Source organism: Phascolarctos cinereus, unplaced genomic scaffold (genome assembly GCF_003287225.1).
Source record: "Phascolarctos cinereus isolate Bilbo 61053 unplaced genomic scaffold, phaCin_HiC Scaffold_4;HRSCAF=312, whole genome shotgun sequence".
NCBI lineage: Eukaryota > Metazoa > Chordata > Mammalia > Diprotodontia > Phascolarctidae > Phascolarctos > Phascolarctos cinereus.
In genome coordinates this window covers 459,565,703-459,587,325 of record NW_027555847.1, presented here as the reverse complement: position 1 = coordinate 459,587,325, position 21,623 = coordinate 459,565,703, and the positions used below count along the sequence as shown (strand labels likewise).

The 21,623-nt window shown below is 35.1% G+C and overlaps 1 protein-coding gene across 1 annotated transcript in view; it reads right to left on the bottom strand.

The window, feature by feature from the left end:
* Positions 1 to 21,623, bottom strand: part of TRPA1 (transient receptor potential cation channel subfamily A member 1) — a 75,260-nt gene that overhangs the window by 26,912 nt on the left and 26,725 nt on the right. The window contains exons 8-17 of the mRNA XM_020971045.1: positions 21,322 to 21,370; positions 19,059 to 19,158; positions 18,468 to 18,568; positions 17,520 to 17,689; positions 17,125 to 17,289; positions 12,182 to 12,296; positions 11,526 to 11,692; positions 7,722 to 7,815; positions 5,564 to 5,623; positions 4,567 to 4,662 (exon numbers count right to left, since the gene is read on the bottom strand). Coding sequence (XP_020826704.1) covers positions 4,567 to 4,662; positions 5,564 to 5,623; positions 7,722 to 7,815; positions 11,526 to 11,692; positions 12,182 to 12,296; positions 17,125 to 17,289; positions 17,520 to 17,689; positions 18,468 to 18,568; positions 19,059 to 19,158; positions 21,322 to 21,370 — 1,117 coding nt within the window. The remainder of the gene's footprint in view (positions 1 to 4,566; positions 4,663 to 5,563; positions 5,624 to 7,721; positions 7,816 to 11,525; positions 11,693 to 12,181; positions 12,297 to 17,124; positions 17,290 to 17,519; positions 17,690 to 18,467; positions 18,569 to 19,058; positions 19,159 to 21,321; positions 21,371 to 21,623) is intronic.

The following is a 21,623-nucleotide window of genomic DNA, read 5'->3' as shown; positions in this document are numbered from 1 at the left end:
AACTACTACCACCACTACCACCACTCCTCTACCTCCTCCTCCTCCTGCTGCTGCTGCTACTACTACTACTACTACCACTTCTACTATTATGTGCCAGGCATTGTGCCAAGCACTTTACAATTATTATCTCATTTGTTTCTCTCCATAACATGGGGAGGTACTATTATTATCCCCATTTTACAGGTGAAAAAACTGAGGCAAACAGGATAAGTAAGTTTCCCAGAGTCACATAGCTAATAAGTGACTGAGGCAAGAATTGAACTTAGGTCTTCCTAATTCCACATCTGACATTTTTATCTGCTGAGCCACCTAGCTACCACATGATGCCACACTGTCTTTCATATTCTTTCTCAAGCCTTTACAAATTCCATTCTACTGGGACCACTATGACCAGAATCGCTTAACCAACAGATTGGAAGCTCACTTTTGTGATGGAACAGTTTTTAATATTCAACTTTATTTCATTTTAGATATTTCAATAAACACCTTACATGTCAAGAGCTTTGCAAACTATAAAGCACTATATCCCCATGAGCTACTTTTGTTATTATTTTCTATGCAAACAGAGTGCTGTGCTTATGCTTCCAGAGAAGATTTCTGTGCTCTCTTCACAAATATACTTTGTCTGTTATTGTGCATCAGTTACAGACCAGATAATTGTGATGCCCAGCTGTGGCTATGGGCCAGACACAATTGACCAAAATCATATATATTTGATAATCAATTAAATTAGATTCTCTCATGCCTGGTTGAAACAAACAAAAAAAATCTACTTAAAGATAATTTCCTATTATTTTAGCCACATACATCTGACACAAATTAGCAAATATTATACATGTGAGCAAACCATCTGTTAGATAAAACTGCTTTTCCATTCAGTAAAAGCAGATATGAATGTGTTATATAAATTTATCCTCCAAATTATTTATTTAGGAAAATGCTCTCAGCAAATAAAAATCAGCCAACAAGATGCTCTCTTCCTAATACGGTTGGGCGGTGACATAGGGCTGGGTACCACTAGAACCTTCTATACTACAAAGGCTAGCACTTTCCCTGCTTCATTGAAGCAGAGCATAAAGGTGCTAAATGAGAATACTTAGAGCTCTAATGAGAAATATGATATGATGATGTGATATGTTGTGATGTACATTGCATATATGTATATATTATATAAATTACTATGCTTATTTAATGACATACCAAACTACTTTATAAAACTACAAAAAATAATAAATGAAATTTATATGGAGGAAAAAATGGTCAAGGATCTCAGGAAAAATAATGAAAAGAAATGGGATCAAAGTAGCCCTAGCAGTGTTACATCTCAAATGATAATACAAAGCTATTTGATACTGGTTAAAAATAGGTGGGTTAAGTACACAATATATAGAAGCCTATGTATCTAATACCCTATTTTATAAACACAGACCCCAGCTACTGGAATAAGAGCTCAGTATTTGAGAAAAACAACTGGGAAGACTGAACAGAAGTATGGGAGAAATCAGATTTACACCAACACTTCACATATACTAAGAGAAGCTACAAATAAATATGTGACCTAGATCAGGGGTGGGGAACCTGAGGCCTCAAGGCCACATGTGATCCTCTAGGTCCTCAAGTGTGGCCCTTTGAATCCAATTGGATTCCGTCAAAGTGCTGCACTTGAGGACCTAGAGAGCCACATGTAGCCTCGAGGCTGCAGGTTCCCCACCCCTGATTCCTAGGTATAACTATCATATCATAAACAAGTTAGAGAAATAAGGGAAACGATACTTATCAAATCTATAGATAGGAGAAAAGTTCATAACCAAACAAGAAATAGAAAGGATCATAGAATATAAAATGGATAATTTTGGTTACATAAAAATTTAAAGTTTTTACACAAACAAATCTATTAAAATTAAAAAAGAAAGGAAAACAGCTAGGAAAAATATTTATAGCAAATTTCTCCAAGAAATGTCTCATTTTCAAGATATATAAAGAACATATTTAAAATTTTAAGAGAGTCATTCCCCAATGGAAGTTCTTGCTGAGAAAAAGAAAATCAAGCCATTTATAACCATATGAAACAATGCTCTACATCACCAATTAGAGGAATGACAAATTAAAGGAATTCTGAGATTTTTATCTCACACCCATCAAAGTAGAAAAAATGACAAAAGAGGAAAATAACAAATATTGGAGGGGCTGTGGGAAAACAGATACATCGATGCACTGTCAGTGGGCCCATGAATACACAAAAGTTATTATATAATGTGTGTCCTTTAACCCAACCATACCATTTCAACTTTAACACAGCTATACCCAAAAGAAGTCAAAGAATGAGGAAAAGATCATGTATGTACAAAAATATTTATAGAAGCTTTTGTTGTGGTGGCCAAAAATTAAAGTTTTGAAGGTATGTCCATCACTGGAGCAATGGATAGGTAAATTGTGTGTATATATATCTATATAGATATATATACACACATATACACACACACATACATATATATGTATATATATATATGTTTATGTATATATGTATGCATGCATGTGTATATGTGTGTGGATATATATCTGTATCTATATCTATATATGCTGGAAACTGTGTAGTAAAAAAATGAGGAAATAGACTTCAAAAAGACATGAAAAGACTTGTAACTAATCAGAGTGAAGTGAGCAGAACCAGAAGAACAATTTATGTTAAACACTGATATAAATTTCTATCAATTTTTTTTTAAAAAGTGCCTTTCAGATAAGGTCATTGCATTTTTAATTTTACTTAATTCTTTGACTTTACAAGAGACAATTAGAATAATCTGTAAATGTTTGTAATACTAAAAAAAATACATCAATAAAGCCTAAAGTTAAAAAAAAAAGAGGGAAGGAGTCTATGTTCTCCAATCATATAAAGAATTAGTAGGGACAATAATATGGATGATATGCCACAGACTATTAATTTTAAAATACCGAACAAGAAATAATGATAAATTATTTTAGCACAGGATTTGGCAATTTTGGAATTCAGTATTTCCAAACTGTCTGAGCATTGGGAGGTAGAAAACCAAATAAAATAGTATGAAATTCACTTGGGGAATATGAAGAATCTGAAAAACCTGCCATTAAAATCTATGAATTTGAGGCACTTTATTTACAAACACAAATATCAGCTGGCAGTATAAATATTGCAGAATGAAGTGTAGACAAGGTACATAGAGTGTATCAAACACATGTTACACAGAGTGTAACAAAATTGTCACTGATTGATAGGGCATGGTAGTACATCTTTCTAAGTGAATATCAAATCAGTATGTACCAGAAAGGAGATATCACCCTCTAATTCCATAACTCCTAATTCCTTAGTGGTCTATGCTGGCTTTGTCAATGTGCCTGCATTTCTGAATATAGTAAGGATACTTCCCAGAGGCCTTGCTATTCCTGGACAAACCTGCCTAACTCAGTTATGGGCATACCCTAAACTTAGACTATTTTTCAAGAGGCTGAGACAAAAACAAAACAAAACAAACAAACAAACAACAACAACAACAAAAAAAACCCAAACCAATTTAAGATCATGTATCTAGTGCTTGAAGGAACCTCTGATGTCATACTAGTCTACCCTCCTCCTTTTAAAGATGAAGTATCTGAGGCCCAGAGAGATGAAGGAACTTGTTCAAGGTCACACAGGTAGTAATCGAGAGAGACAAGATTTAGACCCATGTCCTTAGACTTCAGAGTCAATATTTTTTATACCACACCATGCTGCCTGCCCTGTGCTCTTTCTCCTTATTCATAAGGACTTAAAAATGAGCACAAACATACAAAAACTATGACTTATTTTCAGTAAATGTTGGTGAGTAGAGATATGTCAAATTGGACCCTGTCTTGATAATGCTAAGGTAAATTTTGGCTCCCTCTCAGCAGCTGAAACAAATTTTAAAGTAAATTGATCTTCCTGACTTAAGCATCACCCATGGCTGCAGACTTAGTTCCCACAGGCTACAAATTTTCCCTTTGACCTTTGTCTTTAATAGGGCTGTCATTTATTTTTTTTAATCTTGATTATAAATACCCCTCATCCTTCCTTCCTTCCTTCCTTCCTTCCTTCCTTTCTTTCTATAATATTGTAGGGTATAAATACAACTGATTTTATGTGATCAGTTCTATTATTGTTATTATTACATTCTTTGCCTCCTTAATTGATTGGAAATGTAAGAGAACCTGGTGCACGTGTGTGGGAATGGGGACGGAGAGGGCGGTAGTAGCTGAAAGAGAATCTTGAGATTCAGGGTTGACTTGAACAAAACCCTGGATCTCTTGGATGTGATGTTGTTTGACAGTCTGGTAAAGCCTGTGGATGTCTTCTCAGAACCATGTTTAGCATAAAATAAAATACATAGCATTACAAAGGAAATAAATCATCTTAAAATAGTTATACACACACATATTTAAATTTCAATGCCCCAGATTAAGAACTTTTGGTTAAATGGTTTCTAAAGTCCTTCAATTATGATATCATAGGGTATTTTGAAATTTGCATGTCTCATACCAAGGTAACTATGATAATTGAAAAACCATACTTACATTGAGTGAGCAAAGTGGCCCATAAATTATCTCATTGACTTCTTCTTTCCCTCTGAATCCTAATGGACTTTGAAGATACTTAAAAATATATTCAACCTATAGAATAAATATTAAAACCAAAAAATAAATGACAGTAAAATTCTCTAGATAAGTAAATGCATTAAAACCAGAAAGTCCCATGTTAGCAATAAAAGCTAATTATTTTATTATTTTATCCTTAATAAATAAGTATCCTGAAAAAATGTTATTAGCAAACTAGTTGCCACTATACTCAGTCATAGAACTAAATAGGATTTCAGATGGTAGCAAAGTACAGTGCTCTTTCTTTAGGCAGAAATATATTCTCCTAAAAAGTGATACAAAACATCTAAACATCAGAATGTTCAGATTTGAACCTGAGGGGGAAAAAAACTATCCCAAATTAAAAAGTTACTGATGTGCCAAATTTTAAAATAAAACATTTTATTAATATTACAAAAATGTTAGGATTTTTTATATGAACATCATTTCTAATCCATCGAAATGTTAATTAATAGATCAACATTGTTTCATGAGTGTAGTCATTCCATCCACAAGACACATTGCAAACAGTCTATCACTTATTAGTAGATAAGGCAGCATGATAGTGAGGCAAGAGCAGTGGTTTTGGAGTCAAAGAACTTGAGTTTAAATCTCAACCCTGATACATGCTACTCATGAAACCTGAGACAAGTGATCCAATCAACATCCATCTTAATTTCCCCAGCTGCAAAAACAGAAATTGAATTAAGTGTCATCTTCAGTCCCTCTTAGCTCTATTTCTGTGATCCTAGGACCAAATATGAGATAGTTTCGTGAGACTTAGGCCAAGTGACTTGCCCTTGGTGACTCAGCCACTCTGTTTAAGAGACATGATTTGAAATCATGTCTTCCTACCTCACATCCATCATACTATCTCTTATACCATGCTGCCTCTCTCTTGCACATTAGTAAAAATAGATTCTTTAAAATGACTTACATGAAAATTTAGGCATGACCTTTCCTCTGAGGATTCCACAATGCAGAGATCTAAAAGAGCCTTTGACAGAGAAGAATCAGTTACAATCTGGTTTTATATCCATTAGGATCATGAAAGTTAATATGACAAGCTGTCAATGCACTTCTAAAACTATAGCATGGAAGATTCTATTTCTGTTGTTTCTCTATTCATTTTAAACAGTACTTATAATGAAAGAAAAAGAACATGATAATCAGATACAAGATTTTAAACAATAGTCTATTACTTCTACCAAAGATTCCAATAGATGTTCCTTACAGGTTCTTCCAATAGTCTCAGTGTGGTTTTAAGCTATAAGGATACAGTGTATTTCATGGATGCCTTTCTAGGTTCTTACCTATATAGATTTGCTGAGAAAAATCACTGAAGAATATATGCGCTAGTAACTGCTCTCCTGTTCAATAACATATTCTTTTTTCATTGTCTATCATAAAATCTAGCTTTTCTAGATCAGTTAGTTTCTTCATTACCTGTTCCCCATCTCCTCAGCCTCATTCCTCTTTTCTCTGCCATGATGGGTGGATATAGCCAAGCTGTATCCATTTGAGCTAATGAACTGGTAATCTTATCTAGGAAATCTTTTTCTTCTCTAGAAAAGCTTCTGCCTCCTCTCCTTCAATATACATATCTCAAAATAATCCAAAGTTCCCTCCTCCAAGAAGCATTTTTAGATTACACCCTTTATGAAAATTTCTCCACCCCACTTCACAGCTTCCTTTTCTGTACTATCTTCTCCCATTATATTGCAAACTCTCAGAGGGCTGGGGTGGGGGGAGTGGGGTCTTTCTTTGTATTTTTATCTCTACCTCCACCGCTTAGTTTGGTGCCTAGAACTTAGTAAATGCTTATTAAATGTTTATTGACTGAGAATTACAGTGACTGTATCACTTTCATCATAATGAAAACTATACCTCTCTTAATATACATTAGTTATTTGTTTTTTGGTTGCCACGAATTACTGTTGACTCATATTGAATTTTTAGATCACTAAAGACACCACCCCCCTCCCGATCATTTTCAGAGAGATTACTGTCAAACTACTTCGCTTTCACCTGAACTTATTGGTATGACATGACATTTATCACTATTAAAATTCATCTTACTGAATTCAGTTTAATACCCTATCCTAGCAAGATCTTTTTGTGTTTTAACTATAATATACTTGCACTATTCCTTAGTTTTATGTCATCTGCAAATTTTATATGCAATGTTGCCTTTATTCAAGTAAATAGGAAGAACTTTTAAAAGTACATTACTAAGCACAAATTCTAGGGGCACTCCAGAGGTGACCTCCTTGCAAAAGTAACATCACATCATTCATGGCTGCTCTCTGTGTCCAGCTACTTATCCAGTTAAGTCTCAAAGCCATTTAACTGTAACTCCCATCTAGCCCATATGTTTTCCATTTTTATATCATGAAAACTTGATCCAGTATTGATATAAAATTGAGGTAAACAATATTTAGAGCATTCTCCTAATCAGACAATTGAATAATACTGTCAAATGAAAAAAAAAATTAAAAGGTGCAGCTGGTATGACTGGTTGATAAGGTCACACTGGTTCTATGTACTCACTACTTGTTTCTCTATAGATGTTCACCAAAATCTTAGAATTTTGCCAAAATTTAAAATCAATCTTAATGTCTTCTAGTTTATGAATTCTACTCTTCCTTTAAAACAAATCAGGGAAATATTTAGCATTAATGTTTACTGCCTTCCCCTCTGAGATTATCTCTGACTTACACTATACAGATCTTGACTGTACATACTTTTTTCCATGTAGCCTTCCCTATTATAGTGAGGTCCATAAGAGCAGGGACTTTTTAAAATTTCTTTACATCCCCAGTTCTTAACACAGTGCCTAGCACATAGCAGATGCTTAAAAAATTCTTGTTGATTGACTTCTCCAGGCCAATACCACATCAATCAAGTATCATTGGCAATGGTTAAATAATCATATCTAAATGCTTTCAATACCCAGAGATGTCCCCCAATTTTTTCCTGACCTTGCTTTCAGAGCTCATATATGTCTTTTGTAAAGCAGTCTGTCCACATCACTAAGTCCACATCTGTTTGGATAAGATTGTGTTACTAGATGAAGCCAATCCTGTAGAACTTACATTTACGCATTCAGGAAGGTACTCTATCATTTCCAATACAGCACATTTATTGGTTACAGAAATAGGATTGAACACCAGCAAACATTCATCCCATCTGTTGAAAAAAAAAAGCAAACTAAAGTATTTATCATCTGCTTTCATAAAAAAAGCAAACATACTAGATAAAAACTTGAAATGAGATGTTCCAGTTCAATCATGACTTGTAATGCTATTAACTTCATGAAAGTAAGGCTGAATAATTTTTTTAAAAACTAGCATTTATATAGCACCTTAAGGTTGGCAAACCACTTTCCAAATAATTATCTCATTTTATCCTCATAACATCCCTGAGAAGTAAATGCTATTATTATCATTCCCATTTTACTGATGAGGAAACTGAGGCAAAAGAGGTTACAGAACTAGCTCAGAGTTACACAGTTATTGTCTGAGGTTGGATTTAAACTCAGGTCATCTTGACACCTGCACCACCTGGATGAAGCAGTTTGATCCTCTGGAAGTGATGGGACTAGGGTAAGAAATGAACTTTATTTGCTGCCCTGTCCATCAGCCAGTTATTAGGAGCAGTGGATGGTCGGAATGCATCAGGTAGGTATGGCAACACCAATTATGGTCATTTCTCTGCATATCCCAGGGGGCCATTCTTGTTGCTGTTGCCTATTCTAGGTTCTTGTGGGTTCCATAATTTGTCTTTTCATCTTCCTGGATACGAAGTGTATATGGCAAGAAATAGAAGGGTTTGATAAAGGCACCTACAACCAGTCAGCAATAGCACAATATTGTGCTCCTAGCAGAAGCTCAGTATTAAATTAAATTCAATAAACATTTCTTTTTCTTTTTTTTTTTTTGGTTAGGCAATGGGGTTAAGTGACTTGCCTAGGGTCACACAGCAATAAACATTTCTTAAATTTCCACTATGTACATGACTAAGACAGAACAGTTCATTGCCCTTAAACAGTTTGTATTCTTAAGTAAATACAGTATCACACACACACACACACACACACACACACACACACACACACACAGAGAACACAATCCAAGGCCTTGAGTAGAAAATTGACTGAGGCCAAAAGAAGGGAATGCATCACAAATATGGAAACAAAAACAACAACAATGTCATAAAACAAAGAGATATGGATGGATTCAGAGCAGTTGGCTGGATATTTTAGAAAAAATGGAAAGTATGTGAAAATGTCTAATGGGATAACAGGAAGATGGGAGCCATATTGCAGAGGGCTTTAAATACTAGACTTGACATTGCGTTTTACCCTAGAAGAAATACAGAGCACTGATTTTTTTCTTTTTTTAAGCAGGAAAGGATGGCAAAATCATACAGGAATGTCAGAAATAAAATCTGACAGTTATGTGGAGAAAGTATTAGAGAAGGGAGCAATTGGAAGTAGATAAACCAGTTGAAGGCTATTTTACCTTTGGAATACAATATGAACCCCTCATTTTAGATTTTAAAGGTCTGAATAGTCTGCCTCTAGACTCTCTTTCCAAGTTTATTGTCTATTACGTTCTTTCACACAAATGACAAAATGATTTTCTAAAGCACAGTTCTAGCCATTTTACTCTTCTATTCAGCAAATTCCAAATGGTTCCCTACTACATCTTGCATCAAATATAAACTTTTCTGTTGTTATTTAAAGCTCTTCTCAACCTGACTCCAATATACCTTGACAGCCACATTACAGATTATGAACCTTCATGTATGCAATAGTTCCAAAACTACCTTCTTACTGTTCCTCACACACAGCTCCTGTCACCATGAATTTTCACTGGCTATCATTCATACCTGGAATGTACTCCGTCCTCATTCCCACTTCTTTGATTTCCTAATTTTCTTAAAGACTTTCTCAAAAGCCCTCTACAAGAAGACTTTTCTTATCCCTCCAGTTCCTCCCCACTCCCAATCACCTTTGATCTATTTTGTTTATACATATACACATACATGTTGTCTCCTTCTACTAAATTGGAACTTGCTTGTGGGAAGGAATTGTTTCACTTTAGTCTTTGCAACCCCAGAACCCAGAATACTACCCCAATACACAGTAGGTGCTATTTGATTGAGTTACATTCTGTATTCCAGCCAGACTTTACCTGATATTTTACCTTTCACCTCCTTGCCTTTGCAATGGAATACAAGCCCTATGCTTGGAATGTCCTTCCTCATCACCTCTACCTTTTAGAATCCCTTCAGAACTCAGCTGAAGAGCCATCTCCTAAATGAAATCGGTTCTTATTTACCCAGGTGCTAATGTCCTGCTCCCCCATCTCGAAACTACTTTGCATATATTTCATATTTACTCATCTAGATACAAGTGAATTCCATCCCCTCAAAACAAATGAAATTTCCTTTGTAATCCAGCTCCTGTGTAGTCCTACACAATAGGCACTTAATACATGCTGATTGAATAAGTGGATGGATGAATGGATGAAACAGGATGGGAACTATAACTTTAGTGAGAAAGCAAATCTAGGAAAGGGCTGGAAGAAAACATCTATTTCATTCTTAGAGATTAAGTTCATGATGATGATATAAATATTTTTGGAAATATTCTTAACTTTCAGTTAAACCAATCAGCAGAAATCATCTACAGCGGTAACACTGTGAGCAAAAAGCTTTGGATCACGCTGATTAATAGAGCAAAATTATAAACCAAATGGCATTTGGAGATACTTTTCACCTGTTTTGGGAGTGGCTAGAAGGATAATAGTACCCTCAACAGCAATAAGGATGTTAAGAAAGGGGGTCGCATTTGAGGGGGAAAATGAGTTCAGTTTTGGATATGTTGAGTTGAAGATGTGTCCAGGACTTCAGATGTCCCAGAAACTGTTTTATTTTCTTTTCCTGTCTACAAATTGTGCTTGTGTGTCCCCCAATAAATGAGTTTGAAATTGTATGTATCTCACCTTGATTGTATTTCAAAATGAAGTTACATAGGAAGCATGGGGCAAATAATAGAAGTGAATCCCATATAAATTAGTTGGGCTAGCTAAAATGATAGTGGGCATAACCTACCACTATTTACAAGTGCACTTAAATCCCACAATTTCTCCAATAAGAGGGTATATTCCATTGAATTAAAATACTTTTCATGTTAGAGTAAACACCATTTGTGATAGGAGAAATCACTTAAAAGTCATATGGACACAACAAAGACTCAAAATCTGTGTTGAGCTAGAATGGACCCTCAGAAGACAATATAATTCTTTCATTTTGCACATTAGGAAACTGAGGCCCAAGGTGGTTAATCGAGATGCCCAAAGTCCCCCAGTAATGTGTTATATGTGAAATTTGTATCTAGGTCTTCTGTATCATAGCTAATATTCTTTCCACTATACCATTATGTGTCCCAATCTACTTGTATTAATCAGCACTGTAATCTTGTAACACAATCAAAGGTTCTTTCTGTACAAGGTGTAATATATGAAGGGGCAGCTAGATGGCACAGGGGGTAGAGTGCTAGGCCTGGAGACAAGACCTGAATTAAAATCCGACCTCTATAGATACTATCTATGTGACCCTGGGCAAGCCACTTAAACTTACTTGGCTCAGTTTCTTCATCTGTAAAATGAGCTGAAGAAGTAATGGCAAAACACAATAGTACCTTCACCAAGGAAACCCCAAATTCGATCACAAGACTTAGACACAACTGAAACAACTGAACAACAAAAATAATGTGTGAAAGGAATTTGGGAGGACATTGGCAAATAGCTAAAAAATAATGCACTTTTAAGCTTATGAATCATTGCTTAGTGCCACACTAGGAAGCATTGTTCTATAGCCAAGAATTTTACCTTTTGCTCATAATGGTAGTAATAACTACCTCCTTTCTCCTATTATGAATGGCTTCATGCAAAAAGGTGGCTGACTGCTTGTTCATTCGAATTTCAGCATCATGTTCCAAAAGTAGTGCAACTGCCTTGGCATGTCCTTCCCGTGCAGCATAGTGAAGAGCAGTGTTCTTACGAGGGAAACAGGATACAAGTTACAGGCAACCAAAAATTATCAAGGATCAAATAGTTGTTTGCTCATCTCTATTATTAAGTTGCTAAGCAATATCAAATGAACAAACAAAAGCCACCAAACATATCAAAATCCATAAATTTAAAACTGGTGGAAAAAATTATAATTGGAAGTTCCAGCTCTATTTTTTCTTAACTTCAAGGCATTTTAGTATTTTCTTGCTGCAATTAGTGGGTTGGAAGAGGAGGTTAGGAAGAGAAGAGAGATTTCACTCAGGAAATAGTGGTTCTGTTATAAAGAGTCTTCTGCACACAACTTTTCTAAGCTCATTTTTTCTTCTCTAGTTATACCATCCAAACTTCTCCTCTTCCCTTTCCTCATTCTCAGATTCTATATTTGACTTTCCTTTTAAGGTGAAGGGACCCTTAGAGAATAAACCTTATCACATGGTTTTCAGCAGGAATGAAGTATTATCATACACTCATACCCCTTCTTCATCTACGTGATCTGTACATTTCACGTTAGTATCAAGAATTATCTTCATGGTCTGAGTGTATCCTCCCATGGAAGCATGATGAAGAGCTGTCCAACCATTATGATCACTGTTAAAAAGAATAAAAAGCATATAAGGACACATGACTACATACAAATATGCATTACATATGCACGTATACATGTACGTACATATATGGGCTAGTACAAAAGAAATATTAAAAGTCTTGGAAGGAAGTCTCTAACATGTTAGACATATCTATTATGAAAAATAATTATGAAGTAGTTTGATCCAAAATTATATGAGAAAGCTTGGCTAGGTTGTAAACTATAGCAATGGGAGTACTTACAATCAATAAAATCATGAATCCATAGAAATAATCCATCCTCAGAGACATACTAGCTATGTGTCTATGGGCCATTCAGTGTCACTTAACTTCCCAGTCTCGGTTTCTTTAACCATAAAATATAGATAATAGCACCCACCTCACAGTGGTGTAGGCCTTGTTACAAGGCCTGTGGTTGTTATTAAATGCTGAAGTACACAAATAGTTCCTTCCAACAAAATCTTCCTTTGCTGCCTCATCACCATATGAAGATGATGTGGGCTCCCAAAGGCTATCCTAGTGGAATGAGAGCTTTGACAAGTCCTACTAAATCAAAATGGTTTTGACTGTAGGCTTGGAGGAGGTTATATGTCTGTAAAAGCTCCAGCCTAAAAAAACAATTGGAGGAATTCATCATTCAAAAATTAGTCACTAAGTAAATTAATTCTTTTTTAGTCAAATAAACTCCATAAAACTATTTTCTAAGGAATAGAAAGATGAATTTGATTTGGTGCAGTCTGATGAAATCACATATTCATTCTGCCAAGGAGAATAATCTGGATTTGATAGGGAATTTCTGGAAAAGATAGGGAAAATGTTATTAAAAGGGAATTGAAACTAGACATAAGTAAGGAGATAGTAAGGAAGCACCTATCTCGGCACTAGGTCCAGAAAAACTATGTTCCAGGATACTGAAAAAACACTGAGGATCAGACCATACAGCCAGTCAGTGTTCTCAGAAACATAATGAAAAATGAGAACGGAATGGGTAAAGGGAAAATGTCCTGATTCTTCATAGGAATAAGAATAAAAAGAAAAGAAAGAAAAAGAAAGGAACTGGAATGAAGCTACTAAATTAAATATAAATGAGACTGATTTCAATACATGTCAAAATTCTAGAGCACATAATTAAAGAGATGATTTGTATACATCTAGAAAAGGAAACAGAGATCACTAAAAGCCACTGTAACTTCCTCAAAAATAGGCCATGGCAGACTTTTCATTGGCTTTCTATTATTTTCTATTTCTTTGTTTGTTCACTTTTTAAAAAAATTTTAGGCAATTGGGGTTAAGTGAATTGCCCAGGGTCACATGGCTAGTATATGTCAAGTATTTGGTCTGAACTCAGGTCCTCCTGACGTCAGGGCCAGTGCTTTATCCACCGTGCCACCTAGCTACACCTATTTTCTATTTTGAGTAGGGTTATTTGAGAGATCAAGAAAATTCAGTAGATGGAATGTATCAGTGTAAATGGTGTTTATCAGTAGACCATTTGACAAGACCTCTGGCACTACCTTTGGAATAAGATACAGAATAAATGATAGCACAGTTAGATGAACTTAGAAGTGTACTATACTGGTAGTGATTGATAGTTCAATGTCAACTTGGAGTGGGATCTTTGATGAAGCTCCCTAGAGAACTGTCACTACACTTGTACTTCTTAAAGTTTTGTCAGTGTCCTGAAGAGAAGCCCAGATGACAAGCTTATCCAACTTTTAGAAGACAAATAGCTAGAAAGAAGAGATACCATATTGGATAGCAGAGTCTGGATCCAAAAAGATCTCTGGCTAGAATGATGGATTGATCTCAATAAGATGAAAGATTTTTGTTTTTGTTGGGCTTTTCTGACCAAATTTATTATTTGGAATAGGGAACTCCCCGAGAGTAACTTTCTCTACCAATATGGATGGATAACTTATCTTCAACTGTTTGTAGTCTTAAAGAGTTCATAGGGGCACTGACTTTCAGAGAATAATACCCACCATATGTATCAGAGACAAAACTCAAACTAAACTTTTACTGACTCTAAGAACTGCCTCTTCTCTACTATATTATTTAATATATAAATGCAAATTTGTTTTCTGGGGTTAAAAAAAAGCCCTCATATTTAAGATAAAGAAGGCATGGCTCAATAATAGTCTATCTGAAATACATCTGGAGGTCCAAATCAAATGAAAGATGAATATGCATTTTTGGCTCAAGATGGAAGCCAAAACAAACAAATGACTCTATTATCATCTTAGGCTGCACTAATCGAGGAATAGTGTTCAAAATAAGGGTTGTCAGAGTCTCAATCCACTGTGCCTTGCTCAGACCACAAGTGTGATATCATGTTCAATTCTGGGCACCACATTTTAGGAAAGATTTTGATAAATTAGAGGGATTCTACCAAAGGGTATTCAAGATGATAAGAGAACCATAAATCATGACATATTTAAAAAATCAGGGACATTTAGCTTAAAAAAATAAGACTTGAAGGAAACATGACAATTATCGTTAAGTATGTGGAAGGCTGGCATACATAAGTATTAGATTTGTTTCGCTTGTCTCCAGAGAGTAGACATAGGAAAAAATGTACAGACAAAAGACAGAGGTAGACTTCAAATCATTATTATCCTGTATTTTTAATTAGGAAATTTCCCCAAAAGTATAATGAGATATCTCAAGAGTTAGCAGGTTCCTCCTCACTGGAGGTCTTCAAGTGCAGGTCAGTTGGCCCCTTGTTAAAGATACCATAGAGTAGGGATTCTGTACCTGAGGTTATTTTTTAAAAAAATAATGATATATGTATATCAGTATAATAGGTTTCCTTTGCATTTCTTTGAATTTTGCTTTATGTATTTAAAAACATTATTCTAAAGGGTTCATGGATTTCACTGGACCAACAAAAGGGTCCATGACAAAAAAAAAGTTAATAAATCCTGCCATAGAGGAATTCACAGGCAGGTAGGCATTAATATACATAATTTCCTAGGTCCTTGTCTTCACTCTGATTCCTCTAGGTTGACAAAGAAACAATGAGAGACTGAAAGAGACTGAACACCTTTATTGGCATCATTTGAATCCTTGCCTTCAAATGCAGCAACATTTCCCTAAAATATGATGGTAAATTCTCCTAATAAAATGAACAAGATTCCTTTCCCCTATTTCTTAATTTGCATACACATAGATGTAAACTAATTTAAGCATTAGACTGAATGAATATAAGCAGGGTTTGTGCATAGCTATATATTAAGATAAATCAGTTCATTATATTGCATTGATTTTATGAATTAGTGAGTGAAATGAATCTGTACAGGGCTTTCTCTCCCCCCTCCTCTATATTTTTGTTGGACACAGGAGGCAGAATGCAATGAAAGATTAGTCAATAAATATTCATTGAGCATTTACTATGTTCCAGGAATCAGGTTAAGAGCTAGGAATACACAGAAAGGCAAAAGAGGCCGTCCTCTCAAAGAGCTCACAGTCTAATGGGAGAAAAGACTTGGAAACCACTATGTAAAAACAAGTCATGTACAGGATAAACTGCAAATAAATGATGGAGGGCATAAAGAATTAGGAAAAACTTTCTTACAGAATATTAAAAAAATAAACTTCACAAGTACAGGATACTTGCACAGTAGTTTGAAAAATAGCTGAGTGATTTAATTGACACAATATGAATCAGCAACACATTGTGGCAATCAGAAAAGGTAAAAGGAAATGTCAGCTAGGTTAAGAGGCACAGCTTCCAGAAAGAAAGAGGTGATATATGCCTGCCTCAGCAAACCACATCCAGAGTACTGTGTTCATTTCAGGTCACCACAGTTTAAGAAGAACATTAACAAGTTGAATAGAATCCAAAGAAGGGCAGTAGCGATGGAATAAGGCCTTGAGTCTATCTTAAGTGAGGGTAAGTTGATGGAACTGTGGGCTTTGGCCTGAAAGAGGGAAGATTCAGGGAGGTCATGACATCCATCTTCAAGTATATGAAGAGCTGTCATATGGAATACTGAGAGTTGTTCTGTTTGACCCTGGAAACCCTACCAGGAGCAATGGGGAAGTTACAAAGTAGTAAATGTTGGCTTGATGTCAGGAATAGTTCTTGTCACACAATTAGAGCTATTAAAAATTAAAATGGTCTTCTTTGGAGGTTCCCTTCCTTTGAAAATATTCTAGCAAAGTCTGAATAACTACTATTCTATTCTGTTATAATGGAGATGGCATTTAGGTATAAATTGGAGTACACGTTCACTGAGGTTCTTTCCAACTCTGTGATTCCATGTTGTAGTTGTGAACTTGAATACATACTTAAATTAAAAGATCCCTGGACCAGAAGTCAAAATATCCAGGTCTTAGTGCTGTTGAGAGCAGCTAAGTGGTGCCAGACCTGGAGTAAGGAAAACTCATTAGCTGTGTGACCCTGGGCAAATCACTTAACCCTGTTTGCCTCAGTTCCCTCATCTGTAAAGTGAGCTGGAGAAGGAAATGGCAAACCACTCCAGTATCTTTGCCAAGAAAACCCCAAATAGGGTTGCAAAACACTGAACACTACTGAAACAACTAAATAACGACAACAAAAGTGTTGTTAAACTTATGTTGTGATCCTAGGCACATTTCTGAACCTCTGATTTCCCCTCTATGAAACTGGAGATAGTAATAATTGACTCGAATCTCTCAAAGGACCATTGTAAGATCCAAAAAAAGTAAAATGTACTATGTCCTAAGGTTATAAACCCTAAAGCACTTTAAATGTCAGCTATTAGGATAAAGAACACAGTTTGCTATCTAGGAAATGCTTTGTCGCCAAGCTGAAAAGAGCATGTAAAGTGTTTTATTAATGTGTTCTGACCTGAGAAATAAGGCACCTTTTTTCAAGAGAAACTTGACTACTTTATCATGTCCATTTTTTGCTGCCAAGTGTAATGGAGTCATTCCATTCTGGTCACCTTCATTCAAAAGTCTTGTATCAGTCATATCACGAACAAGTCTTTGGCAGGTGTTTATACGGCCAAAACTTAAAGGGAAAAAACAATTATTTAGCATAGCTCTTTGAAAATAAACAGGCAATTCAAAATTAGATATATAGATAACTATAGATATACAGATGGAGATAAAGATAGAAGTATATCACATAGATACACATGTGTATGCACATATATGATATACACATGTGCACCCATATATATATGTATATGACATGCATGTTTTGTGTACGTGTATATATGTGTATATGCTATAACTTACTTGGCAGCAAAATGCAAGGGTGACTTGTTATCTTTGCTTTTGGTACGAATGGAAACATCCAAGCAAAGTAAGTTATTTACAGAAAGAGGTACACCATGGCTGCATGCATAATGTAGGGGAGTACACCCATCAACGTCTTCATCCATTACAAGATCTTTAATATATTGCATCTATTGGGAAAGAAATTTTGTAAATATTACCACAATGTCCTTTTAACATTGTTTTACCTCAAAATGAAAACTGAGTCCACTGTTTCTTACTACGTAATTTGAAATATTCCTAATATGTTTTAAAACATTGTAACACACTATACTCTCATTCATATGTCTTCTTAGAGAAAATGGCTATATTTATTTATTTGCTTGTTTACTTACTTATTTTTGAGGCTGGGTCAGGTTTCTCTCTATCTCACCCAGGCTAGAAGTGCAGTGGTCACTCACAGGCCTGACCCCATTGCTCCTTGGCACAAAATCTTGACCTGATCTATTTCCAACCTTGCTCAGTTCATTTCTTTTTAGGTAACTTGGGGCTCCTCCACCCCCACCCCAAGGGCTCACTACATTGATGATGGACTTAATGTGGATGCCCAAGCTTGATATACTACAGCTCAAAACAAAAGAATTTAAGAGGTCCATTAGCCTCAGCCTCCCTCAGTATGAAGGATTTACAGGCATGTGTCACACCCAGTAAAAAAGGTATAATTTTTTTAAAATGCGTTATAAAAAAATGTGTTGAGTTCCACATGTAATAATGGTTAGGCAACAGACTGACTATTGGAAATTTGGTATTTTGAGCTGTTTTTCTAGTACAAGTGATAGACTTGTGCTGATCTTGCTAACCTGGTTATGTTGGCAGCAAATACACCTTACAACAGTTTGCAACAGTGCTGTATGATTCCATACAAAAAAAAATACAAACAAACAAAAAAACAAAGCTTTTTCTCTATACCTGCAGAAACTCCTGCTTCAAATTTTTTAGTCCATAAGGCTGGAGGACAGTTAAGTGCAAAAAGTTTCGCCCAAAATAGTCTTTTATTCTTACATCAGCTCCTGAATAAACATGAACAAAAATACAAATTATGTTCAACTATTTAAAAATGTAGCAGTACCAAGGAACAACCAAAGCATAGTCAGTGTGATTCATTGGTATTCACACAATGTCAAAAGACCTTGCAGAAAATCTCCAAGATGTCGGATGCCTTACTCCACCATGTTCTCCCCAATCCCTATCACCCAATAGGGAGTATGTGGGAATACATGTACAAGAATGGCCCAAGATGAGAATACATGGCTGTATGGTGATCTGTACTGGTAAAAAAAAAAATCACAGAGTCATCAAAATAGCGTAAGTGGATTTCAGACTTTAAGGCAGTAAAGCCTTTTTAGACTAACACCCCATCTTGCCAACCTTTATCTTGTTACAAGATTCAACTAATCAGATACAAATAAGATTTACTTGGCATCAAATTGGAAAAAAAAAGAAAAACAAACACATAAGCACTATTCAAAAGGACCAACCTGGAGAATGTCCTCACTTTACCTTTAGAAAGTAGTAAATTCACTACATTCCATGATGCAGAACTAGTTGCTAGTAGAAGTGGAGAACGACCTTCACAATCAATACTGTTAATATTTGCTCCCTAAAGCAAAATTAAATGATCAACATGGAGTTCACTAATGAAAGAATTTGCTCTCAAAAATCTATAAACAATAAAGGGGATAAGTTATACATATTAAAAAAACAAACAGAACATTCCAAAATAGTTGACATTCCAAAATTTACTTTCTTAATATGTCCCTTTCTTTTAATGGTAAGAGATGAAACACCAAACCATTATTTCACAGTATCAGCCAAATAAAATTACCTGGTGTTTTTTTTCCTTGAGAGCCAAACAGATTGCTGTTTGTCACTATTATCCCAAAAGAATTCCTTATGACTATAGTATCAATTTTGATTTCTCTCTTGTAAGTCAATTCTATCTTGATTTATGATTAGTAACAGTAATAACAATCATATGTTTTTCACGTGTGTTTTAAAGTGTTTTTTCCTCACAACAAACCTGTGAATTAGGTAGCACAAAATACTACTTTTCCACTTTAATTGATGACGAGCTCAAAGCTAAGAAGTTTAAAAAAATAGCTCTTATTAATATGCTTGATAACTAGTATCCAGGATTTAAACCAAGTCTGAGTCGAACTCCAATGTACTTTATACTATACCATGTTACCTCTCATATGAATAATGATACTTTTGATACTATCTATCTCTCAGGCCAGAGAACACATATATGGATTTTGATCATTCTTGCACACATTCTATGGTGGCCTTCCTGCTTCTCCTCGTACAACATTTGATCCTCCATCTTGGTGCCTTTGAACAACTGGGTCCTCCACAGTCTTCTCACCTCCACCTCTGAGAAAGTCTAGCTTCCTTCAGATCTTAGCCCAAATGTCATCTCTTTTCCTAATACCTCCAGATGTTATTGCCACCCCTCAGAAATTTTTGCTTGTATTTCTTGTGTAGTGTGTTGTGTATATGTCATATCCCCCAATAGAATGTAAGATTCTTGGAGTCAGAGACTAATGAATCCTCCATTCCAAGCATAGTGCCTGGCACACAGCAAGTGTTAAAAGTAAATATTTTCTGTTTTACACTGTGGACACAACATTTGGTATAATAAGAAACCAAAGTTCCACTCTTTTAAGAAGATCACATTAAAAGCCTTATTATTTCTTACAGGTCAATCATACATCAAATTGTTTGAAATATAGTTTTGAATATTTTAAATTTCATTTTAGACCCCATTTAAAGTAGTTGCAAGTATATTGTAGGTTGAGCTATCTGTATACCTGATAATTAATGGTGAGTTTCTACTACATGTTTCTTAGAAAGGTAAAGTGGAAGCATGTGCATTTAAACATTTTGTCCCCACTAAGGACTAACAATTTCAAAAACAATGGGTTTTTTTCCCTTGCAAACAAACATTAAAACACAATTTATAATTGCATGTTGTGTTACTGAAATGTGTTTTAAGCTAACCCATAAGAAGCTAGCCAAAATAAATGTGAAAAGTTTATTGCTTCTAAGTTATTGCCTCTGGAGAATGGGATGAGAACAGATAGGGATAGAGTAAGAAGAAGGAGTTGTATGCTTGGATAGTGGGGCAACACTGTCTACCAAAAAAAAAAAACTACTTCATTAAACAAAGGTTAACTTAGATCATTATGGGCATAAGATCCTAATTCAATCCATTCAACAAATATTTATTGTACACCTGCCATGTATTTCCCCCGTATCTATGGGATACAAAGGAAAAAAAATTAAACAGACTATGCCCTCATAGACTTTCATTCTGCTGGGGGATATGATGTGTAATTGTGGAGCTGAATTGAAGCAAGGTGAATTGCATATATAGCTCAGCTTCAGGAAGATGGCATAGGAGCCAACCTTTTAAGGTCAGAGTAGACCGAGGAAAATGTTCATTTCCAGGGACATCAGGAAAATTTGCCTGAAAAGCATCAGAGAATTTCCCCCATGATTAATGAGCCCTTAAATATATTAGTCATATCAAAGTAGATACCTTCTAAAAATATTCAGTAATTTTATATTGATTACTTTTTCTGCCATATATGAAAAGCAATGAAAACTCTTGAAATTTCTTTCATTTGAAAAATTAAAAATAATGTTAAATTTATTATGACTGTTGTAATCTTTAGATGGTTATTTGTAAAAGAATGATTACTCTATGTACTTTTCAATTGTCAATAGTTATAATGTAGAAACGCATCAATTGCATACTTACCACTGAAAGTAAATATTCAGCCAGTTCATAGTGATCAAATAATGACACTCTGTGAAAAATGAAAGTAATTATTATATAAATTATTTCAAAATACTTAAAAGCAACCCTTTATAAAATGGAATATATTTATCCTTTTAAAATTTGGAATAAAATCTTTTATTTTTTGGGACTGAATTTCCTTGCCTTGAGAAATACAGGCTGCAAATACAGTGGCCACTCAAGGAAAAAAATCTCAGTACTGATCATAACAGAAGATTTGGCCCACTCTATTTTTCTGACCTGTGATAGTTTTCACTCCTCCT